Consider the following 24,856-nt stretch of genomic DNA (forward strand, 5'->3'; position numbering starts at 1 on the left):
ATTTTATTTTAGATTTACTAGCTGGCGGCTCATGTTTTTGTGGCATGTTGACTGAACCGACTACACGATGGCATGGTGTGCTGCAGAGGCAGCCTATCCCGTTTGGACAGAAGTTTGCCGGTGACCAGGTAACACAGCTTATAGTCAAACAGTCACCTAGAAGTGAAATGTTCCCATGGGAGCTGCCGTCAACGCGGTGGTATCTGTTGTGTGACCTCCAGCCCGGAACAGGAAAATTGTGATCGCTGAGAGGGTAGACTTAGGACGGATAGCTCTTCATCCGAACTATTTGCGGCTGACTGCTAGGTGCGGTTTTCTCCTCTTATTGTGGTAGTAAACAGGTTAATATACTCGTATGTACGGCTCTCGCGAGACTAAGCGGTAGGTTTTGCCCTTTTACATTTCAAGTTATTCTCAGAAACTAATCGATCTACGATGAAACCATTTTATACGATCATGGCAGGATTGTGAAAGAACAAGTCGATCGCATCTTCAATACCTAAAAGCTTAAGACGAAGAAGATATAGCCTGAAGTATACTAAATTTCAAAGGGGCAAAAACTGCCGCTAAAACCCGCGAGACCTGTGCATATACCTGTGTATACCTGTGCAGATGGTAGCAATGATACGCACGCTTGCTTTTACGTGAGACGTAAGCATCACACGATGAAGCAATTCATCATTTTATTACAAATACAAACAGGTGAGTGCCACGTAACAGCAACGATGAAGTTCATCCACATTACAATAATCTAGGCAGTAGTAGGCACAAAAATACAAGCTTACCAACTGTATGGCATTTGTGACAAACATCTTCGCGTGATCACCACACTAAATTATGCCTATTACAGAGCATACAAAACATTTATTAATAAAGAAAAACGTTCTAGTCTTAACCCACGAGCCGCTGGGGGGGGGGGCTTAAAGTTGCCCCCCTTTACGTTTGGTGTAATATCTCCGAAACCGGATGAGATACGAAGCTGAAACTTGGCATAGCTTCAAATGAATACCTAGCGCACATTTGAGGAAAGTTTGGTGGTTATAGCCCTCAAGATGACGTCACAGTGACGTCATAAAGTTTTGTCGTTTTCCGTTATGGAGCGTTTCCGATGTCGCTGACCACGAAACGCAGCGGTAAATGAACTAAACAGCACCTGTTGTCATTCTGACACATCTAAGTACACTTTCAACTAGATCCTGACCAGTGATCGGCCCTATATATTTGGTCTCATATGTCGGATACATCGTGAGGAAACCCAGAGACGCAAATCTATAATTGGCTTTCTGACGTCACTGTGACGTCATTTCAAGTGGGATCGACACGAAATTTGAACACAACCACCTCGGCTAGGTATTCAGGAATATGTGTGCAAAGTTTCGTTTCTCTATCTCTTCGCGTTGCGACGATATCATCGGAGAAGTAAGGCGGGGGCAACTATATGCCCCCCCCCCCCCCAGCGGCTGGCGGGTGGCGCGGAGGCCCAGCGGCCGCCGGGTTAAGTCATCTATTGAGATCTTGTAGTTTCATGTTAGACATAATTCCAACCCCAATCACAGTTTGCTCCTAATTTGTATTTTATTCCAAAAGCTATGCATCAAACCCTTTCGGGTCACTGGCATTCAATAATGACCAAATCACTGCAGGTGGCTAGAACGAGTATCACGTCGCTTGTTAAGCATCGTCTTTTGTCGGTATCACACAACTCCATGCTGGTACAGGGCCCATAAATAATCAACACCTAGTGAAATATTTTACTTCTGGCACCGTTTTCAATCCCCCCCCCCCCTCAGCTCGCGAGCGAACGCAGAGTTTCATGTCCACGGAGTTTTAGCGCCATTCACGGTCCCCTTTCCAAACACATGTCCTTTTGTTCACTCATATGAGTTTGAGTTTCGCATATACACTGAGATCTGACACAAATCCCGTTCCCCATCCACTTAATCTCGTCACTGGCGTATCACACAATGCTCTCATGCTGGCTGCTGAGCAGGGCAGCCGCCAGGTGACTGTGTTCTCTGACGTCGTCCGCAGCCGGCGTCCTGCGTTCGACCCGCACCGCCGGCCGCTCGCGTGAGCCCCCACCTCCGCCACCCTGCGGGTAAGTAAGTACACAGTCACTGGACACGCGGGCGAGCCGGTGCCCGAACCGACAATCAGGGGTGTCAGGGCTGCCCGCTTGGCGCCCTGACGACGGGGATCGGTAATGACGTCGGGCGTAATACCAGGCTTGAGGCAAGACGGCGGCTGCGGGCTGACTCACGCCGGGGAACTCGAAGTGCCTACGTGTATTTTTACCAGCGTAGGACGTAGGTATGCGATTCCCCATACCTGCTACATTGCATGATTAAATCGAGACATCCAGGCATTTAAACGGCACGTGCACTGTACCACACTTTTCAAATATTAATGCAATGCTTTAATATTACAAGCCGTGTGGTTCAAGGGGTCAGGGGGCTGTCATCCCGAGCTTTCCTATGTGCCGGGCGCCCGACTGTTTAACATTACCCGTGACGTCACGGGGGCGTACACTTGTCAGCTGGCCTTCCCCGCAAGTTTGGCCTTGAATACGATTTTGAGGGTCACGGTTGTAAACAAGTTCCTTTCCGGAAACGTTCCGGAAACGCTGCAAACGTTGTCATCCTTTTACTTTCCGGAAATTGCTTCATTACTACTTTGCGCCTAAAATCACTTTAACCCTCGCCGGCACAGGGAGTTGAGTTGATGCAACCCACCTAAGGTTTTTTCGCGAATAACTCGCGTAAAAAGCGGCCGATTGCGACGAAACTTTCAGTACCCTCGCATTGATCAATTGTACACATACCCTGAAAATTTCATGACCCTGACCCAAATGACCTTTGACCCGTGGCCTACTTTCCGAGACCATGTTTGGCCGGAATCGCGATTCGGCGTATGTCGGCTCGCATTAGCCGCGCGTTTGCAAGCTTTTCGTGGTTTCAAACGTTCAAACATGTGATTTGATGTTGCTCTTATGCATTAGGGTGGATGTCAAGGTCACCTGAAGGTCAGCTCAGGTCAATGACCTTTGGTGACCTCGGTTCACTTTTTCGAGTTTTACATGTTTCTAGGCTAGTTTTTGGAGCTGATTTCGAATCTAGTAACCATTTGAACATTTACGAAGTAGTTTTGGTGCCTTCGTTACATGTTACGAAGCTGTCAGAGGCGGTTGACACGTATTACGAATACCCGTCACGACCCCTACCGGTTGACCTGACCTGACCTGACCCCACCTGGTCTAAATGCTTAAAGACATCATCTCTGATCAAAACTAACACGATATTCGTGATCAGCACCCCGGAGAACTCCATAGCAGCCACACTTTACGAGTTTCTAACAGGTCCCGATATTCCTGATTTTTGGGTCATTGACCTGACCTGGAAGGTCACCCGATGACCTAGGATCTTAAAATTGGATATCATCGGCTTCCTCTCGTGACGGGCAACACGCTCGTTTTTCCGCGAAGCTCTAGCTCAATCAGGGGCCAAACGCGAGGGGGGTCGTACCACCGTCGAATGATGCAAAATGGCCTGTGCCGGCGAGGGTTAAGAATAGGCTACTTAACGCTTTCCTAATTGTCAAGTGTTGCATTGTCTGCATGGTGAGGAGAACGCTAACCGGTCAGAAGGGCGATGTGTTGTGAGGAGGGCGCCGACAGGTCAGGAGGGTGCTGTACGATGAACGGCGACGCTGACTGGTCGGGAGGGCGGTGCATGGTGATGAGGGCGCTATGCGTTGCAAAAGGCGCAGGCTGGTCAGGAGGGCGCTGAACGCGAAGATGTCGCCGACAGGCGAGGGCGCTGACAGGCTCCTGACTCAGGAGGGCACTGCACGGTGATAAGGGCTGCGACAGATCTGGAGAACGCTGTCCGTGAAGAGGGCGCCGACAAGGCAGCAGGGCGCTGTATGGTGGGGAGAGCGCCGACAGGTCAGGAGGGCGCCCATGGTGAGGAGGATGCTGTACGATGAGAAGGGCACTATACGAGTGAAGAGGGCGATGACAGGTCAGGAGGACACTGTATAAAGAGGAGGGCGCGGACAAGGTGAGGAAGGCGATGTACGGTCAGGAGGGCGCCGACAGATCAGGAGGGCCGTCTGCAGTGAAAAGGGCACCGACTTGTCAGGAGGGCGCTGAACGTAGAGGGCGCCGGTCTGGAGGGCTTTGTATGGTTAGGAGGCCGCTATACAGTGAGGAGGATGGCGACAGGTCAGGAGGGCACTGTACGGTGAGGAGGGCGCTATAATACGATAGGCGCTGCCAGGTCAGGAGGGTGCTACTGCTGCCAGGTCACGACGGCGCTGACAAGTGTGGAGGGCGAGACAGATCAGGAGGATGCTGTGTGATAATGTCCATGAGGGCGCTAACTGGTCTGCCCGGAGGGCGCCGAATGTGAGGAGGGTGCCGACAGGCCAGGAGAGCGCTGAAGGGCGAGAAGGGCGCCGACAGATCAGAAGGGCGCCGACAGATCAGAAGGGCGCCGAGCAGACAGAAGGGCGCTGAAGGTGAGCCGAGGGCGCTAGATGGTCAGGAGATTGGGAGTGGATATCCGGCATTTCAGGATTGTGGGTGCATCTTCACCCACAAAGAGATATAAAATTGTAAATCTGGGCGCCAGTACCGCATGATGACGTCGCAATGGCTTACCGTCGAGGGCGACTAGAGTGCTGGACACTGAAAATGCGCCATCGGCGCACAGAATGATCGTGGAAGGCGGCGCCCTGGATGGCGTCTTTCCAGAGGGCGCCTGCTAGATTTGGAAGGGGCTAAAGCCACGTGTGCCCTTCCCCCTTGGCTGCGCCCCTGAGTCCTTTGTCTAGCGATCTTCGAAGCATGTATCGCGTCCGTAGGGGCCTTGGGAGCTGCCGAAGAGCACAGGGGCCTTATAAGGCCCCTGATGACTCGGGACCCGTAGGCCGTATACGGCCTACGGGTCCCGAGTCATGTGGGCCATATCACCACAGGGCACCGCATTTTTTTCGAGATAAATGACCGTTCTTAAGCGTGTCGCATTTTCCTGAGCATGATCTGGCGTTTACATAATATTAAGCGCCTGACGGCCCCTCTCCTGTCCGGCTGACAGCTTACTGACAAGCCACCTGGCGATCTCCAACTCAACCCTAATTACGACGTTGTCCGATAGGTGGCGGGGTCATATGTGGTGCGCCTGCGTTATTCGTTATTCGTTGCCTCGTCTCGATGATGTAACAACCACGTGTGTCGCCGGCCGGCACGGGAGTCCCCGTACCGAACTGTGGTGCGCCTGCGTTATTCGTTATTCGTTGCCTCGTCTCGATGATGTAACAACCACGTGTGTCGCCGGCCGGCACGGGAGTCCCCGGGCCGGCGCAGACCGATTCGCGCGCCGACTTGTTGTGACGTTGCTACCCCCCCCCCCCCCCCCCCCCCCCGGTGCTGGGGGCGGCCCAGGGCGCGCCAGTGAACCTTGTACCCTTTCACGAGACGACCGCGTGTCTGCAGCCTGCAATGCTGCAGTCTGCTGACCAATCCGCGCTCGATCCGTCGCCGCGTGGTCTCCGAGTGTTTCTGCGCATGTCTGGGGCCCGGCCGGCTGCGTCGGGCCGCGCGCTCTCCCGACATTCTAGGCCTAGCTCTTGACCCGAGCAGACGCGTCACGTCTGGCTCCATTAGGCCCGTTCTGTCCGGGATTTAGAACTTTTAGATTAGGCAGGGCATTCTTGGCAAACTCGGATTCCATTCTCGTCTTTTCGTCGCTCCACTGCATGATTCGCTGTTTTGGTTTTTGCCTTCGTTTGGAACTTAAAATATAACAACCCGCTCTTAAATTAATTCTTTTACTTGGGGCCGTTTGGATCGAACTGATTGAATTTTTGGAACACGCACCAGGTTGATATTTTCCATTTCTGATTAACGTAAAATCCAGTCACTGATATGTGGTGAACTGCCCCACAGCACCACATATTGGTGACCCCGACGTGATTCTTGTTCGATTTTTCCATACTTCCGGGTTGTCGCCTCCGCTCATTCCCGAATCAATTATTTTATATTATTCCCCAACATGGATTGCTATTCCGTCGCTCCACAGTGGCTTCTGCGCCACTTTTCCATGATGGTTTCTGTGCCATCCCTCCGCCGTGTGATTAGTTAGGCATTTATCTTCTCAGTGATTTTATTTCGGCGTTCCATTGGCTCTTTCGGATTTTGCACTCGGTGTTTTAAATTTTAATTGTTGAGTGCATTGCAAACACCGGCTATACTTTAACGATCATTACGAATGAGGACACGATGGAACCCGCTCATGCTGAGCCGGTCCATCACGTCTCGATCAAGCCGCCGGTTTTTATGGACACCGCGGTTGACGGCTGGTTCGCCATTATGGACGCCCAATTTAACATTGCAAAAATCACCAACTCGCAGACAAAATTCTACCACGTTCTCTCTGCCCTTCCTCCGGAAGCCATCTCGCACATTCCGCGTGCTGTTTTGAGCAACAAAAATTTCTCTGAGCTACAGACAGCCGTCACTGACATGTACGAAAAGACAAAGCCAGAGATGTTTGAGAAACTGATCAGCAAAACGCGTCTGACGGGCCGCCCCTCACTCTTTCTAAGCGAGCTCAGAGAGGTGGCCGACAAGGTTGGTGTCGGAGACGATCTCGTTCGGCACAAATTTATCCAGTCGCTACCTACAGGCATTGCAACGGCCCTGGCTTCTCAGAGCGAGCTCTCATTGTCGCAGTTGGGCAAACTCGCGGACGAGCTGATGCCTCTTGTGCAAAACTCAGCTACTAACATGGTTCACTGTCAGGATCAGGACCCACAGTCTGACTCACAAGCGTTCCTTGTGGCTCAGCAGCACCCAAGGTACCACAGGGCCACTCAGCCGCAGAGCCGAGCCGCCACACACTCCCCTGCTCGTGGTGCTCGTGATTCAAGGGCGTCTCTCGGTCTCACGCCGTTCCACCCTGACCAGAAGCCGAAAGTATGCCGTGCTCACCTGTTTTTCGGCAGCCGAGCACGCACTTGCAAGTCATGGTGTCACTGGCCCGACAAAGCTGCTGATCTGACCATGCAGCCGTCCTCACGAGCTGCATCTCCCTCCCGTGCAGCCTCAGAGTCGGGAAACGAGAGGAGCAGGCCGTAAACGCAGCCCTCGGCCTGCCGCTCCTTAGGGTCACAGCCAAGGTGAATGATCAGCCCCTGAAATTCATTGTGGATACTGGCGCTGGTGTATCCCTGGTTCCACCCTCCTATGTGAATGGAACTCTAATTCACCCATCCGCTGTTTCGATCACGACTGCCAGCGGGCAGCCACTGCGCGTGCATGGCGAGGCCACTCTCGATATTGTCCTCCCCACACTCAGACGCAGTTACACATGGACATTTGTAGTGGCTGAAGTGACAGAGCCACTACTCGGTAACGATTTTCTCGCTCACAACTCGTTGGTTGTCGATTGTGGTTCCCAAGTTCTCCGCGACTCCACCACTCTGCTCTCTGCTCCCGGTGTACCGACGACCGGGGAGTCTGTTCATTTGGTGATAAATGATCTCGCTCAGGTGCCTGAGGCAGTGCGGCCTATCCTAGAGGATCACCCCGCTGTTCTCAGCCCTAACCAGCCGGATTACACAGACTCGCCAATCAAAACCACTCACTTCATCGACACCGGCAGCGCTCCTCCCACGTTCGCCAGCCCACGCAAGCTGCCGCCCGACAAACTAACCGCAGCAAAGCAAGCACTCGATGTGCTGCTCAAAACAGGAGTGATTCGTCCATCTAGGTCCCCGTGGGCCTCACCCATCCACATGGTTCCGAAGAGTACCCCTGGTGAGTGGCGTGTCACCGGTGATTACCGCGCGCTCAACGCCGTAACCAAACCGGATCGCTACCCACTGCCGCACCTTCAGAGCCTCTCAACCAAGCTCCACAACGCTCAGTGGTTCAGCAAAATCGATCTGCTCCGTGCATATCACCAGGTGCCTATGAACCCCGCTGACTCAGAGAAGACGGCCGTCACCACGCCCTTCGGCTTGTACGAATACACCTTCATTCCAATGGGGCTTCGCAACGCAGGTGCCACATTCCAGAGGGTCATGGACGGCATCTTCCGAGACGTGCCGTGCGTGTTCGTCTATCTCGACGATATTCTGGTATTTTCCGAGAACCAGGAGCAGCATGAGAAAGATTTGCGCCTCGTGTTCAGCAAGCTGGCTGAGCACAAGCTTCGCATCTCACTGGAGAAATGCGAGTTCATGAAGAAGTCACTCATTTTCCTCGGTCATGACGTCACCAGCACAGGTGTCACACCTCCCAAGGCCAGAGTGAAGGAGATTCTGGACCTCCCTCTACCGCATGACTCAGAGTCACTGCGTCGCTATCTGGGACTCATCGGCTTCTACCGGCGCATGATTCCGCGATTCGCCGATGTCACGTTCCACCTGACCGAACTGATTCGACTCAACCCAAAAAGCAAAGAACTGACGTGGACAGAGGAACAGACTCAGGCGTTCAGTGACAGTAAAGCAGCGCTGGCCGGCGCCTGCACTCTGCCACACCCAGTGCCACACTGCGAGCAGTACGAGCTCGTCACTGACGCATCACAAGTCGCGGTGGGTGCCGCGCTCCATCAGATTGTGGACGGAGTACCCGTTCCCATTGGCTTCTTCTCACGGAAGCTCAGTCAGGCCCAACAGAAGTACGCCGCGTATGACAGAGAGCTACTCGCGGCTTATCTGGCCACACTCCATTTTCGTGACATGATCGAAGGCCGCCACGTTATCCTGCGAACGGACCACAAGCCACTCGTGCGCGCTTTTCACAGCCCGCACACGGCTAAATCTGACCGCCAACAGCGCCACTGGTGTGTCGTCACGGAATACATCACGGAGGTCGCGTACATTCGTGGCAGTGACAACGTGGTGGCGGACTGCCTCAGTCGCCCGGTAAATGCAGTGTCCCTCGATGCATGTGACCTCCATTTTATCGCGGCGGCTCAGAAGCAGGAAAAGGAGAGAGACGCCGGCAGTGCCGATTCAGAGCACCAGCATGCCGAGTCAGGTCCAGGATCGCGCTCAAACCCGCAGGACACCTCCCGATTGGAGCCGGTAACACTGTCTGGCGACATCACAGTCCTGTGTGAAAACACTGGACCACATCCACGCCCGTACGTACCAGAGGCATGCAGGCGCGCCGTGTTTGATCGTTTCCACGGCCTGTCGCACCCGGGTAGGAAAGGCACCACCCGCCTCATCAGCTCACGCTATTTCTGGCGTGACATGCGCCGCGACATTGCTCGATGGGTGAAGGAGTGTGAAGCGTGCCAGGAAGCCAAGCTGCACAGGCACACTCGTTCTCCGCCCGGTCGATTCGATGTGCCCTCGCAGCGGTTCGAAACTGTACATATAGACATAGTCGGGCCGCTGCCCCCGTCAGTACCCCACGGGCACCCCTTCACCGCACCATTTCGTTATTTGTTGACATGCATCGATCGCGCCACGCGTTGGGTCGAGGCCGTGCCGTTGGTCTCGATCACCGCGGAAAGTGTAGCCTCTGCTTTCCTCGACACTTGGGTGTCCCGATTCGGAGTTCCGCTGCATGTTGTCACAGACCGCGGTTCCCAATTCGAATCAGAACTGTTTTCACACTTGTCTTCAATGATAGGCTTCCATCGCCTCCGAACCACTGCTTATCATCCGACATGTAATGGGATGGTGGAAAGAGTCCACCGAACGCTCAAAGCCGCCATCCGGGCGCGCAGGCAAGAGTGGCTGCGCGCGCTACCCGTCGTTTTGCTAGGTTTGAGAGCCATGCCAGCAGAGTCGGGTTTTTCGGCATTCACTGCTGTCACAGGCGCGCAGGTGCTGTTTCCCCGCTGCGCCGTCGAGAAGGTCCCCGTCGGGACAAAGTACGTCCAAGAACTGGCAAAGCGTATGTCAGAAATCGATTTTGTCACACTCTCACAGGGCTCGAACCATGCCCGCACACCACCGACACATGTGCCACCCGATCTCATGACATGCACACACGTGTGGGTACGCGTTGACCGCGTGCGGCACTCTCTGGAGTCCCCGTACCGCGGCCCCATGCGAGTCATCAGACGCAGCCCTAAAGTGTTCACGTTGGAGCTGCCGACTGGTGCCCACGACACTGTCAGCGTCGACAGACTCAAACCGGCACACATGCCGCCACCTGAGGACACGCTTGGTCCGAGCAGTACCGAGCCTACGGCTCCGGAGCAGCAGCCGTCACCGTCGACCTCGCTCGGGCCCCTCGCCACTGGGGCGCCCGACGAGCCGACACAGACGCCGACGACTACAAGACCGTCCAGCAAGAGGACTTCAAAACCTGGAGTGACGTCTTCCGCATCGCCGGACAAGGACGACAAGCCGTCCGCGGCTGCGCCGGTGCACACCCGCAGCGGCCGCCGCGTGCAGTTCCGGCCGCAACCGGACTTCCGATACTTTTAAGTGCGCCCGCGTACGTGCGTTCGAGGACGATCCTGATCGCGTGGCGCCGACAGTGAAGAGATAACTGCGTCGCGCGGTGTAGTGATTCTTGCGTCCCGCAGGACCGTGCAATGACAATTGCGTTGCGCCGTACCGTGTATGTAGTGATTAGTGCGTCGCGCAGTGAAGTGTCGATCGCGTCGCGCACCGAGTGATGTGAAAAGTGATTGTCTTGGCTTATCGTGTATGCGCTCCGCGCTGAGGCGGTGAGAACTGTGGTGCGCCTGCGTTATTCGTTATTCGTTGCCTCGTCTCGATGATGTAACAACCACGTGTGTCGCCGGCCGGCACGGGAGTCCCCGGGCCGGCGCAGACCGATTCGCGCGCCGACTTGTTGTGACGTTGCTATCCCCCCCCCCCCCCCGGTGCTGGGGGCGGCCCAGGGCGCGCCAGTGAACCTTGTACCCTTTCACGAGGCGACCGCGTGTCTGCAGCCTGCAATGCTGCAGTCTGCTGACCAATCCGCGCTCGATCCGTCGCCGCGTGGTCTCCGAGTGTTTCTGCGCATGTCTGGGGCCCGGCCGGCTGCGTCGGGCCGCGCGCTCTCCCGACATTCTAGGCCTGGCTCTTGACCCGAGCAGACGCGTCACGTCTGGCTCCATTAGGCCCGTTCTGTCCGGGATTTAGAACTTTTAGATTAGGCAGGGCATTCTTGGCAAACTCGGATTCCATTCTCGTCTTTTCGTCGCTCCACTGCATGATTCGCTGTTTTGGTTTTTGCCTTCGTTTGGAACTTAAAATATAACAACCCGCTCTTAAATTAATTCTTTTACTTGGGGCCGTTTGGATCGAACTGATTGAATTTTTGGAACACGCACCAGGTTGATATTTTCCATTTCTGATTAACGTAAAATCCAGTCACTGATATGTGGTGAACTGCCCCACAGCACCACACATACAATCCAAGTCAGGACAAGGGATTCTCATAATTATTTTGCTATCATATTTTCCCCCTTTTTAAAGTCATTTAAAAGCGCTATTGCACAAGTAATTTTTTGATTAGCAGCGATTCCAGCCGCCGCATCAGGGTCCGGATGGAGCCAGGGAGCGTATGCCCCGGTGACGTCACCGTAGTGTTGCAGATTTGTAACATTAGCGAGCCCGGACGATCTTACCTAACTTATACGGCCTTGCAAGGGGTGTGGTTAAACATGTTGAACCACACGGCTGCTGACGTCACTATCATATAGTTGTGAGCTTTTTGGCAGGTATGGGAAACACCTTCCAGCCCTAAGGCCGGGAATTCAATAAATGTCACCTCGCTTTTTTAGCAAAATCACCTCGGGCCAACGGCCCTCGGATTTTTCGCTAAAAAACCTCGGTGACATTTATTGAATCATCCCGGCCCCGGGCAGGAATATATTAATCTAAAGAATGGACGATTGCAAGGGCTCCGCCACAGGGGGGTACGCGGGGGTCCGGACCCCCTCAATAATTTACCTGGGGGGTACAGTACCCCCCAATATTTCGAATAACCACATGGGGCCCCCATGTAGTTTTCGATATCACTGAGAGCCTGTATAAGCTTGTTTTCGCATAAGAATGACTAAATCATTTACAGAATGTGTTGAATAATTTAGAATACATTGACAGTCGCAAAGCTAAGGAATTTAAGGTCTAGAAATGTAGGGATCCATTAAAATGTTGTGACACACGAAGTGCTCAACTCTCGCCGACCTATACTCGTATGTACGGGAGTGCCATTATTCTACCGTTTTGCTATTAAAATGAATGCGTTTAAAATTGCCAAAGGATTTTTTATTGCTATAGGATTAGCTAAGCATGCCAGAATTTATACAATAATTAATTTAATGTAATTTCGTACTTTATTGAAATTAATGTAATTTTGTGAGAGAGGTCCAGCTTGCATTGCAGGACACCTCTTAGACACAATACCCGCCCTAAATGAGCTTCAAATCGATCTGAGAATCCTTTTTCCATGTGAGGTCAACCGATAGTGTTGGGGGAAGGGGGTTAAGCCGGTCTTTCGAGCACCGTACTAGTCTAAGCCGCCTCACACCGTTCTGAGGTAATCTGCAATAATCTGCACAGGACTCTGAATGCAGGTCGGTAGAGGTACGTCTACAAATCACAACTCTTACAGAATCCCCTGCATAACCTGACCTTTGATTCAATTGCAGCATTTTGATATCCATTTTCAGGTCAAGCTAGGTCACTTTCTGATCACAGAGACTGAATGTCAGTATCTAAGGAGTCCATACAGCTATATGCATGGGTGGAGAACCTGCCCCGGCCACCCCGGCCGTGGCCGGGGTAACTTTCAGCTTACCCCGGCGCGGCCGGGGTAACTTTTTCCACTCTTAATCCTAAAAGCTAAAAGCTATCCTAACAGCTGTCTCCACACGAAAAAACTGCCACCTATAGAAGTGTCTCTCATTAGGTATTTTTATCTACCTTGAAAAGTTTTTGAAAAATTATTTATTTTGATTTGGAGCTTCCATGTACTCAAATCTTTTCATCGCGGAGCCCGACAAGTTTTATCAAACAAAATTAAATCATATTTAACCCTCGCCCTTTGGGGGGGGGGGTCGAACGCCCCCCCTTAAACGTTCGCGGCTGAGAAAAAAAAAACACCAATACGGGCGAGGGCTAAGGGCCGTTATCGTAAGGTCAAGGCCATATATAGGCGTAAGGTGGCACTGCAAAAAAAATCACAACACAGGACGAGGGTTATAGCCGTTTTCACGACGGCCATCTGGTACACATTTGGTGCACATCTGGTACAGATTAGGTGCAGATCTGGTCAAATCAGGTTCGGTGTGTCTCTTAGCAGCTATCAGCTAGGGTTGCACTAATTGCTTATATGCCTGCTTTGTCATATTATCAGAGAGCATTATCGATTAAAATACTGAAATAAATTCATAAAACGTAGATATTTGCTGTAAAAGAAATTAGGTGCAGATTTGGTCAAATCAGGTGCATTCGCCGGATAGCCCGTCGTAAAAACAGCTAATATTAGTGAGATAGAAGAGCATCAAGGACGAGCTGCTGAGGCTCAAGGCTCCCCGCAACTTAACTCGCGCCAGGGTGGTGGCCCTATCGTAACACGTTGAGTCGAGAGCCGTGGGCGTTTCACGCTCCTAACTCGGCTACTGGGCTACGAGGCGAGAAGCGGAACGACGTTTGAAAGAACGACAAACGTGATCAGAGAAATCTGGTCATGTTTTAGGCAAGCTAAATAATAAAATTACCATAGATCATCAAAAGCCAAGTTTCTCTGATTTTAGCGTTCTCCGAAAACTTTTCTCACAGTTCATGAACATAACGGAGCTACAACACTGCAAGCAAAACATTCGATAACTAGTTTAAGGCTCGGTCGCAAATAATATTTCAGGTGCGAGCTAAAATCAATAAGAGGGCCAAAACAGTCAATGTGTGGGAAGGTTGCAACTTTCACGAAATAAGCTTTGCAAAGGGCATGATCGCAGTTTTTTTGGCACGATTATCCAGCAAATTTGACCTGATGACCTGACACTAGGTGACCTGCGGCCGAAACTTTAAGGTTTGATGCAAAATTGTCGTTATAATTACGAAATTTTGCACACCTGCGTGAAGCAGTTTCCCCTAAAAACATAAAAACTGCAGATATCCATTATTGCATGCCACAGAATAAGGGTTTGTTGATAACCGTTGACAAATATTTGAGCATATCGTCTTTCTGACATTCGGTCGCTGGCCGGGGTAACTTTTTCGAACATTCTCCACCCATGGCTATATGTATGAGGGCAGGGCTTTCAAATCCCTTCAACGACTCCTAAAGCCCTGCGCTTTCCTTTAACTACGGCCTTGGAGGACCCGGCACTGGCCTAAGAGCCTACATAGATATCTGAGCGTCTATGAAGGTCCCTAAATTCCCAAGCCCATGCCAGTCACTGAGAGACTAATGCGCTGTCTGATGGCTAACACCGCCCTTGGAGCGCACAACAGCGGCCTCCATTCCTCAAGAACCCTGATTTGAGAGGCCGCAATGTCGGTGTCAATGGGCTCCGCTTCTCGGATTTCGATTCCTTGTGCAAATTGAACCTTGGTTTTTCGGTTTAAAGCAGAATTCTCCCGATAAAATTATTAAGTTTTCTTGGAGCTCTAGAAAAGCGGCGATTTTTCATCATCTTCGGGAGCTGCAGGGGGGAGGGGGAGGGTGAATTCGCCCAAAATACCCACCCTGGATCCGCCAGCGAGGTTTTGTGTTTTGGGTCGGACCCCCCCAATCCCAAAACCGTGGCGGAGCCCCTGGACGATTGTTCAACAGTTAGCCATGTCGGCTATCCCTATGTCATTATTAAAAATGTAGGCATCCAATCCTTATTGTGGGTTGAATGCTATAAGCTTTAAATTTTACTATCTTTCAGTCGTCCTGTCTATTTCGATGTCCTAGTCGTGTAGAGGACAGATTGGCCGTCTGGAAAACGAGTGTCGAAAACTGACCTTGTGCCTCAGTTTTCTGCTGCAGGCTGCGACGCCCTGATCCGGTATGAAGCTGTTCGGGGCCTCTGTGCTGATGTGGTTCAACAGATGGGCCGATTCGCATGGCCCGTGATGATGTTCTGTGAACAAAATCCAATGTCGATCAATGAATGTTTCATTTAGGTACGATAATTTTTCAAGGAAAAATGAGTTGAACGCTCAGAAAAGTGATCAAAGATCACCAGTACCTACGTACGACATTGAACTTCGAGCTAGGCCCTTGATGGAAAGAAGGGAAAAAATAGAAAAAGAAAAATTAACAATGAAGAAAAAGAAGGATGTGAGAGAGAGAGAGAGAGAGAGAGGGAGGGAGAGAGAGAGAGAGAGAGAGAGGGAGGGAGAGAGAGAGAGAGAGAGAGAGAGAGAGAGAGAGAGAGAGAGAGAGAGAGAGAGAGAGATCAGATGAGTATAGAAGAGCCGTCCCAGTCGGCTACCCACCCGGTCGACAGGGCACCACGTCAGGGCTGCTGTCCTCCAGTTGACAGACTGTCAGTACCCGCGCCGGCTCGGCCTCGGCATCGTCCATCCCGCGCTCGAAGCCGCTGCTGAGCGCCTTCTGCAGGATGTGCTGGTCCGAGCTTCTGTCGGCCACCGTGTGGTGCGACCTGCGGCTGAAAGACCAGGGCACGCTCTCAGATCGGTGGTTGAAAGGCGAACGGGGAACGGTGAGCGCCGATGAAACATTGTCGCAATGGGTGATGCAACTCTACTTCCAAGCAATTAGCAACTGGTTTAGTCATTTGCTACCTGACGTGGCTGCTGTCAGGCACACAAATATCACATAGAGGATATATGAATCGTGAGTCCTAGAGCGAAATAACGCGACACAGAAAATGTTGGGGGCGGGGATTATATGTATAATGTATATTCCACGTTGTCGTCTCACCGGCTGTTTCGTGTGTAGATAACGGCCCCCACGGTGACGAGAACCAGCGAGACGGCCGCTCCGGCCAGACAGGCCAGGGCCGGCGTCAGGGGCACGCCCGACTCTGCCCGATCCTCTGCGACAAAACGAGAAAGAACGGACACTTAGTGCAATTAACGGCGATATTTGGAACAGCTCCTTGGGATCCGTGGCATAACAGCCTGAGTCATCGCTGATCCGTAATCCTGTGAGAGAACTTTCAGCTGTGATATCAGTAAATATCAGTGTTAAGATGAAAGGGTGTTCTGCCGTCTGCATAATCAATATGTGCCACCGGGCTGCGTGCGGTTGCGTCAGCAATTCCTGGCCCATTTACCGTAACCAGAGGCTGAAGGTGGCCACGAGCACGCAGGTACACAGTTACACACATTATATTACACACAGTACACACGTAAATATATAGCCCGTATCGGAGCCCTGATACGCACACCTACAGGGCCGTGTGATCGTGAAGATCAGAGGTAATCGGAGCTAATTAGAGTATTGCGTGGTATTGCGGAACTACGTCACGCCAGGGTAAGGGTAGAGCTGAGGCTGGGGGAGAGAGCGGGGCGGCAAAGGAGTGGTGGAGTAGGAGCATAGCGAGAGAGAGAGAGAGAGAGAGAGAGAGAGAGAGAGAGAGAGAGAGAGAAAGAGAGAGGGAGAGAGAGAGAGACAGAGAGGAAGAGAAAGGGGAGTGAGGAATCAGGAAGGGAGAGAGATTGGTAAGAGTCTGATCCGCTAACTAGGTACTGCATTCCTCGATGCAAACTCTGAGCCTGAGAGGAGGTAGCATCATGACTAGACAGCAAATGACTGAAGTTGAGTAAGACCATTGCTCTTCAGTCATACTATGTTCGAAGAGTCTTCTAGAGCCGTGTTATGCATCGTGAAATGCAAGGAATCATTGCTACCATTTCAAACTGCAGCGAACAAATGATACCACTGCACCTGCCTAATGTCGAGTTTCGGTTTTATGGCCCGAGCTTTCCGAACCATTTGTGATCGTCTCGCAGTGTTGAGCTTTGCTCGAGTTCGGACAGAGGAACTCGTCTACTGTAGTCTGTCGTGAACGAGCCCCATTGTCCCCATTTCTGGCTAGCTACTTAGATACAGGGTGTCCACGTCAAAAGTGTACCCAGACTTTTCTCCATATTTTATCTTAAAAACATCACACTCACGAACAATTGCCCTCGTTTGAGAGCCAAGGCAATGGCAAAACATTTGCTATGCTTTTCAACTGTGCTCGGCACTCTGCTGACCAGCGCGTGCCGTCTAGAGCAACTGCTCTATATGAGCCCCTTTGCGTCGGGCCACCGCCGGCAGATGGAACGTCTGGAGGTGGGTGATCGCCTGGTCAACCATGTGGGAAGGAAGGCGACGGATCTCGTCGATGATGACGTCTTTCAGCTCCTGGGTCGACCCTGGATTGCCAGCGTATGCACAAGTCCTTGAGAAAGCCCCACCAGAAGAAACCTAGAGGGCTGAGGTCGGGCGAGTGGGGAGCCCATTCCACCGCGCTTTTCAAGCTGATGTGGCGGTCAGGAAAGTGCTCCTCCAGGAATTCCAGCGACCGTTTGGCGGTGTGAGGCGGCGCCCCGTCTTGTTGAAACCATTCTTCATGGCGACGGATCCCGCGTCTCCGCTTCAGCTCTCGCCAGAATCGTTCCAGTGCCTCCGAGGCGTAGCGTTCTAGCGTTACGGTGTTGTGTTCGTCTCTCCCCTGTCGTCTTCGAAAAAGAAGGGGCCGATAATGCCCCCTCTATGCCTCATAGCCACCCAAACCGATACTTTCTTGCTGTGCAGAGGCATGTTCTGAACTTTTTCTAGGCAATGGGATCCCCAGTGCACGGGGCATTGTGGGATTTCACATGCCGCGGTCCGTCTGCCGGCGGTGGCCCGACGCAAAGCGGCTCATATAGAGCAGTTGCTCTAGACGGCACGCGCTGGTCATCAGAGTGCCGAACACAGTTGAAAAGCATAGCAAATGTTTTGCCATTGCCTTGGCTCTCAAACGAGGGCAATTGTTTGTGAGTGTGATGTTTTTAAGATAACATACGGAGAAAAGTCTGGGTACACTTTTGACGTGGACACCCGGTACATGTCAAAGGTCAAAGGGGTCAGCTATAGATACGAAAGTTATAAGCCTGTTACCTATATGTAATTTACTTACCGTTGTTTTTAATGTCAATGACGTACGGAGTCTGATTGCTTTGTTCAAAACTGTAGTGCAATTATTCTATTTTCCTTCAGATCGTGTAGAAGTTCGAACATTGCTTTGAACCATGAGGTTTGTCCCTCAATGGAGGATACAAATGTAATAGAATCGAACTTGTATCAACCAAAACTATCAGTCCCTCCAACTTCTCCGTTCGATTCTCTAAATATATCTTAATTCAGATCATTTATCCCTCTATCAGTCTATACATCTCCCTTTCTTTCCCTCTCTCCCCTCTCTCTCTCTCTCTCTCTCTCTCTCTCTCTCTCTCTCTCTCTCTCTCTCTCTCTCTCTCTCCCCAACTCACCAGTCTCTGCTCTCATCCGTTTCTCGGCCGCCTTGAGGCTGAATCCATCTAGTAGCACCGCAGCACTCCTTCCATGCCTGTTGACCGCGTACAGCTCCAGCCGGAGCTCCAGGCCAGCCGGCAGCCGCCGCAGCTCAAAGCTCGGTACTGGCGAGCTCACATTCTGCAGAAGGCGGCCGTCGGGAACGGCATACAGCTCGGCCACGAATGACCTCTCCCGAGCGCCGGCCGTGGTGCTGTCGCCGTGACCGGGACCCCCTCCGGAACAGGCCACCAGCAGTGACTCGGACGTCTGGTTGAGCAGCGAACAGTTGGCCGGAGCACTCGGAGGACCTGTGACACACGTATGTACGGGCCAGATGTGACTGGCCGACACTGCATAATGAAGACGGGTGTGGCGCTGGCATGCAGAGAATAGCGCCGCAATCATGCTAATGGTTACGCCGGTTATGTAAGCAGCTGATCACTTTCGGCGCCGAGCCGTGCTGCCGGTTATCTAAAACTGGAGGTTAGACTGTGCCGCAGCGCAGCCGTGTATGGCGGCACAGACTACCTACTCCAAACGCAGGAAACACCAGCTGGACTTTGCGCCCGACAACGCTGTAACGACAATGCTGTAACAGAAGTTTGAAGATGTGTGTGCACTGTGTGCACCTTGCACTCTGCACTGTCTGCTTATCGTGAACGACCCGAGTGAATGACCTCTACTCCTACACACTGACCTGCCAGAACAACGTCGAACACGCAGGGCGCTGCGGCGCGGCCGATCTTGTTTTCCGCGGTGCAGAGGAGCTGACCAAAGTCCAGCTCTGTGGTGGGTGTGTAGGAGACCGTGCTGCTGAGGCCGTGTGCGGAGCTCTGCGGGAAGAGCAGAACACTCGGTGAGCAAATGTGGATAAAGAAAGGAGAGAGCGCGAGAGCGAGAGAGAGAAAGAGAGAGAGAGAGAGAGAGAGAGAGAGAGAGAGAGAGAGAGAGATGATAGGATAAATAGCCAGAGGAATAGAGAGAAAGAGAGGGAGAGGCAAAGACATGGAGACGGAGAGTGATAGAAAGAGAGGAGACAGAGAGTGGAGAGAAAGAGACAGAGAGATGGAAGGAGAGGAATAGAGGCTAGAGGTAGTTAGGAGACCAGGATGATTGATAATGATGACGCCACCATAGTTATCAACTGAACGGCTGATTACTCGAAAAGTGCAACGGAACGTAAGTAAGTACATACAATGTACATACGAGTACATGCTAACGACAGTCAACAAAAAACAATGATGAGCATGGAGGTCAACTTGCTGTTATGCCTCTGACCACAAAATCGCACCATTGGTAATTGTGAAAGGAGGTGCATGCATGACACGTGTGTGGAGATAAATCAGCTAGAGTGACTTGAGGAAGAGATGAATGAGAAATAACTATTCACGGTCCATTGAACAGCGACCATTAACAAATATTTGTATCATTTGAAAACAGTTATGATGAACTATGCCACTTATAATTTATTGGACCAGAATTTGCGGCTCTGTCTCGCCGTTGACAGGCCTCGTTCGATGCGAATTATATGGCTCCCAGTTGTAGCGTCCAGCCAAGGTTAATTCAGCCCCGCCGGTCCAGACGTCCGAGACAGTGTCGATTTACGGTCGGCCTGCGTAATCGCAATCCGGAACTGTGATGGAAATATGGATTATTAAGGCTGTGCATTAGCCATGTATCATGGCTCGCGTGCGTGAAATGATAGACATAGTCGCAAAATCAGCAGCCGCTTGGCTGAACCAGATCAAAGCATCAGCATAAATTTCAGGCAGGATATGGAATACACCCCCCAATCTCGAACTGCTCCGGTTGTTTTTCAATAGAAAAACACAATTCTAACGAATAGTGTTTGTCTATTTCAAACAACCTGCGGTTATGTAGCTACAAAGTGGATGTTTTATCGCACTCGTTCCTTAGTCCTTACCATGGAGAACGGTAGGTCGAGGGTCTCCAGAGAGCTGTTGAACTGCCATCTGTAGGTGACCTCGGGAGGCACGGCCTCCACCTGGCAGGTCACCCGGGTGGTCTGGTGCAGGGTCACGGCGTACTGCAGCCGCTGGCCCGGCGAGCACACGGGTGCGTCTATAGACAAAGACGGTGGGAGAGTTATATCAATGCACACTGAAAGTAATAAGCCACAAAGCCGCTTACAAAAGAAGACGATAAAATCCGCTAAAAATAACAAATAAAGAAACACTTTACAAATGCGCATTCCATTCACTTCTTTAACCCTATTAGTGGCAGGGGGGGTTGTTTTCATCCACCCTTCAGGTTTTTCGGGAATATCTCCGAAACCGCTGAAGCTACGATGCTGAAATTTTCTGACTTTTCCTAAAACTAAATTGGGCACATTCCCTGAAAATTTCAAGTTCATAACTTTACCAGGGGCGGCTCCAGAGCACTAGGAATTGGGGGGTCCTATTCGTGAAGCGAGTCATTTGGGCGAAGATCACGATGCTGCACCAGTTTTACGAACAGTGAATGAAAGGTATCATGTGATAAAATATACAGTTATTGTGCATCCTCTTTTGACACGTTTTTGCTATAATAGGCGGATCCAGGCGTCCAAAAAGGGGGGTTATGTTTTACCTCCCAACATAGGTGCCCTGACACCGCCTATGCATGACCAATACAATTGTAGTCGTTCTCTCATAAGAAAATTGTAACATAACAAGACCATTACCACCCTTTTTAGAAACAGTACCAACAAAAACCTTATTTACTATACTTTTCGTGTACCCCCAATCTCAATGATCTGTATCCGCCTATGATTTTTGAAAATGCATATTTTTAGGATCCATGTGAATTCCTGGTTCATTCTCTATCGATCGGCAAAAGTTGCGTTAAGATTGGTTCAGAAATCTGGCCGTGATAAACAGTCTAAAATGTATCTGCAATTTGCCCGTTTTTACCCCCCTCTACCCCCCCCCCCCCTATTGACATTTTTTAATTTTTATTTTTTAGAAATGTAGATCACGTTGAGCGAAATCGAATGCCGTTTGAATTTTGAAAATCGGCCCGTTAGATCTCGAGATATCAGGGGGGGGGGGTCGAAAACAGCCCCCCCCCCCCGCCACTAATAGGGGTAGCCAGGAGCCTGCCACTAATAGGGTTAAATAAAAACAATTTAGTAAAAACGCAAAGTAATCGTGCGGCAACTACAATGTGTTCGAAAAATGTTTGGCAGTCTGATCGCACTGCCTGGCTACTCTTTGGGTCGTCACTCGTTCCACTCATTTCATTGTCACCCCGTGTCTCACTATAACCACCAACGCACACGTTCCACGCTCGCACTCCTCCCAGCCGGAGTGAGACTCACACTGGACGCTGAGCTGCACCGGTGGGCTCTCCCCACTACCCTCGGGGTTCACTGCAGTACAGGCGTAGCTGCCTGCCGCCGAGCGCGTCAGGTTTCTGATCACCAGACTGCGGGCGTTGATGGTCACCTGGTCACCGGTGCCGGGTCGCAGAGACGGCTGGAGCTTCTCACCCTGGCGCCATCGGGATGGGAGAAAGGGGGGCTCTTTTGACGCAGTTGGAAAACATGATACTATTTGGGATCATAATGGCTCAATCATTGCAGCTGAGACATCAGAAGGCACGATAAGGAAATGGGGCTTTGACACTCGTGTGTATGTTGTTGATTGATCAATCGGCTCGGATGCATGATACGAAATATTATCAATAAAATAGTTATGACGCCAACGATATTAGACACCGGGCACGGTAAAAAAAAAAAACAGAATTTTAGAGGAGCAAGCCATTTTCCGTTTCAGTTTAGCGAATGGCACTTGGAAACATGATCCTTTGTTTATCCCGTTGCTACGGAAATAAATTAACAATTATAAGTTAATCGCACTGTCCCTGCAGCCAAGCTTGTTTATGGCTTGAATTAAAACGAATTATAAGGGGGCTGAATCTAGCCAAGCGGAAACGATTCGTCGTCTGGCATTGTTCACACACGGAAGTTAGTAAATGTTACAAACAAGACTAGCAGTGAACACGATAGTGAATAATTTCAATTGCCCACTGGGCCCATTAAGCGTGGTTTATTGTGTAGTTACTCGGCTGTGACTCTGGAGTTGGCCAAATTAGGGCCAACTGCGCCTGATCAGACCGGTGGTTATGTGGGCCGGCACGCAGCGAAAAGAATGAGCTGGCAAAACACATGTGACTGGAAAAACATGCACGATGCAAACATCTGACTGCAAGAATAGGCTTTTGTAAAATGAAATGTGGGTGCAAACTACCTGCCATGAAATACATGCAAGAATGTGCAAGAATAATTATTGGACTTAGATGAATGAAATATGAATATGTGCAAACGGCGTGCTGTCCTACATGTGGCAGAGATTACAGCTGTGTTTAATGCTTATGCTATGAATGATGGCGCAATTATTGACTGCGTCCAGTCACCAGTGCCCTTGCCAGTGAACCCGACCACTGACCAGGGTGGACGTCACTGGGTCATTCTGCACTGGCGTCTTATCTCGCTACTGACCAGCGTCACTCACTCACTCACTCACTCACTCACTCTCGGACGCCACTCACGTTGTGTAGCCAGGTAACGGTGAAGGCAGCCGGGTTGGCGGTAATGCTACACTCGAAGTAGACGTCAGTGCCCTCCCGAATGCCGGTCGGGTCAAGAGCCTTTCCCAGACTAATTTTGACGGTAGGGGGATCTGAAAACAATGAGCAGACTTAGGTATATGTATGACTTGTTTGAAGTGACACTGAGACATAACCCCGCACAGCTGGGTGAGAAGTCAACGTAGAAGCATACTCTCTGCTTTCCTCGCCATCTTTTTCGATGGTAGGTACGATAAAATATGCTGAAATTTTGGAGCACCATGAGCACTGTCGAATTGAAATATAAAAGTAATATGAAAATATTGGGCACAAATTTGGTCGAATGCTATCTTATTATCGCGACCTTTCGTGAAAACAAAGTTTGTTTTTAAATCAGAAGGACGTAGAGCAGATATTTGCTGATACTGGCGCGTCTGAAACTTACATCGCACGTCGAGCAGTCGCCTCGCCTCCATGGCCGCTGGGGTCACGTGACTGTTCTCGGCCCGACACACCAGCTGGCGGCCGTGGTCACGTGTTTCTGGTCTGAACGGCACCGTGCTGGTTGTTACTGAACCGTCCTTGGAAACCTGACGGAGAAGTCGGGCGCTATCTAAAACGATAAAAAACTGCGTCTCCTATAGCGAGCCCTTCTGCTTAAAGGTAAATAAATCGCTACGTTTGATCTTGATCCGCTTGTTGTTGTTGATAATCAACGATAACAATATGATTAGCTGCTTTCTTGATCTCGAAAGTTTTTTTTTTTGCTCCTTGTCCTTTATGTTCACATTTTCCTTGTTATTCATACATTATGATCATATTCCTTATTATAATCATATTTTGTGCGAATGCAAAATGTGATTACAAGTAAAAGCATACACAATCACATAAGAGATTCATTGTAATGAAGTAGCTACCGATCCGCCAGGTGATCTCTGGTTTCCGTGCACGTGTCGGTCCGTACCGCGTCAGCCTGGCCGCGCAGTCTCTCCCCGTCCAGCCACCAGGTGATGTTGGCTGCTGGTCGAGAGCCCTGACTGCGACATACGAGGCTGTAGTTCCACTGGGCCGTCATCGGTGTCAGGTGCGAGCCCAGAATCGTCACAGACAGTGGCGGAACTGTGAGATGAAAAGACCGAGAGCAAGTGTAAGAAACAATTCGTCATCTGTCAAACAAGCTTTCACCTGTTAATTGACAGCTCCTAATATGTCAGCTTGTAAGAGAAAAAAAAACAATAGTATCTTTGAAAGTGTCAACTTTTTATATTTGCTTCTTCAACAGCTTCAGAGTAGATGGACTATTATAACGTCGTTTCATTAGTTTATTTAACTGATAATCGACAGACAACTATATAGTTGTATAGTCCAACAACGGCTTCTGTACACTGGGGTTCAAAGGTCTGTGGGTCCAGAAAAATAAATATCCATTAAAGTTAAACGAATTCGTTATCGTTCAGCTGTTAAAACCCCCACACAATAGAGTCGACAGAGAGGTCAATCAGGGACCTAAGGGCGTGGGATCTGTTGAGGTCTCTGTCACTGGATGTGATGGTGGGAACATTCAAAAGTCAGCCAGCATTTCATGAATGTCGAGTAAAATGTCATGTAAAGGTTCAGATATACAAAAGGCGACAGCAAAGTAAATTCCAAAGCCAGGATAAGTTGTAGTTGGTTCAAACGTTGCGTGGGGGCTCGCTCAACAGCCAGCTGGATTGTTTGTTTCCCAGCCGCCATTATCTACTCACAGCTCAGGTCAACCAGCACCTCGGTAGTTGCCGGCTGGGTCACGTTGCTGTTTTCTGCCGAGCACTGCAGGCGCGCGTGCAGGTCATCCCGGGTCAGCCTCTTCAT

The 24,856-nt window shown here is 50.9% G+C and overlaps 1 protein-coding gene across 1 annotated transcript; it reads right to left on the minus strand.

Annotated features, from left to right (window-relative positions):
- Nucleotides 1–1,957: 1,957 nt before the first annotated feature.
- On the minus strand, nucleotides 1,958–24,856 carry LOC122389937 (nephrin-like). Its single transcript, XM_043382445.1, has 11 exons — nucleotides 24,751–24,856; nucleotides 23,970–24,124; nucleotides 23,451–23,595; nucleotides 22,988–23,118; nucleotides 21,756–21,927; nucleotides 20,361–20,518; nucleotides 19,134–19,269; nucleotides 18,412–18,744; nucleotides 15,869–15,983; nucleotides 15,479–15,593; nucleotides 1,958–2,092 (listed from the first exon to the last, which is right to left on the minus strand). Exons 1-11 carry the CDS (start codon nucleotides 24,854–24,856, stop codon nucleotides 1,958–1,960), a joined length of 1,701 nt encoding a protein of 566 aa, XP_043238380.1.

Source organism: Amphibalanus amphitrite, unplaced genomic scaffold, assembly GCF_019059575.1.
Source record: "Amphibalanus amphitrite isolate SeventyFive unplaced genomic scaffold, NRLGWU_Aamphi_draft 000377F_arrow, whole genome shotgun sequence".
In the NCBI taxonomy this organism is placed as follows: domain Eukaryota; kingdom Metazoa; phylum Arthropoda; class Thecostraca; order Balanomorpha; family Balanidae; genus Amphibalanus; species Amphibalanus amphitrite.

Bases quoted from the DNA above. Each gene is read 5' to 3' on its own strand.
- LOC122389937 (XM_043382445.1), bottom strand. From the start codon at position 24,856: ATGAAGAGGCTGACCCGGGATGACCTGCACGCGCGCCTGCAGTGCTCG. The intron at 24,125-24,750 runs GTGAGTAGATAA...TTCATCTCACAG, and splicing joins GGTGCTGGTTGACCTGAGCT to TTCCGCCACTGTCTGTGACG. The intron at 20,519-21,755 runs GTGAGTCTCACT...CTTTGTCTATAG, and splicing joins GGTGCAGCTCAGCGTCCAGT to ACGCACCCGTGTGCTCGCCG.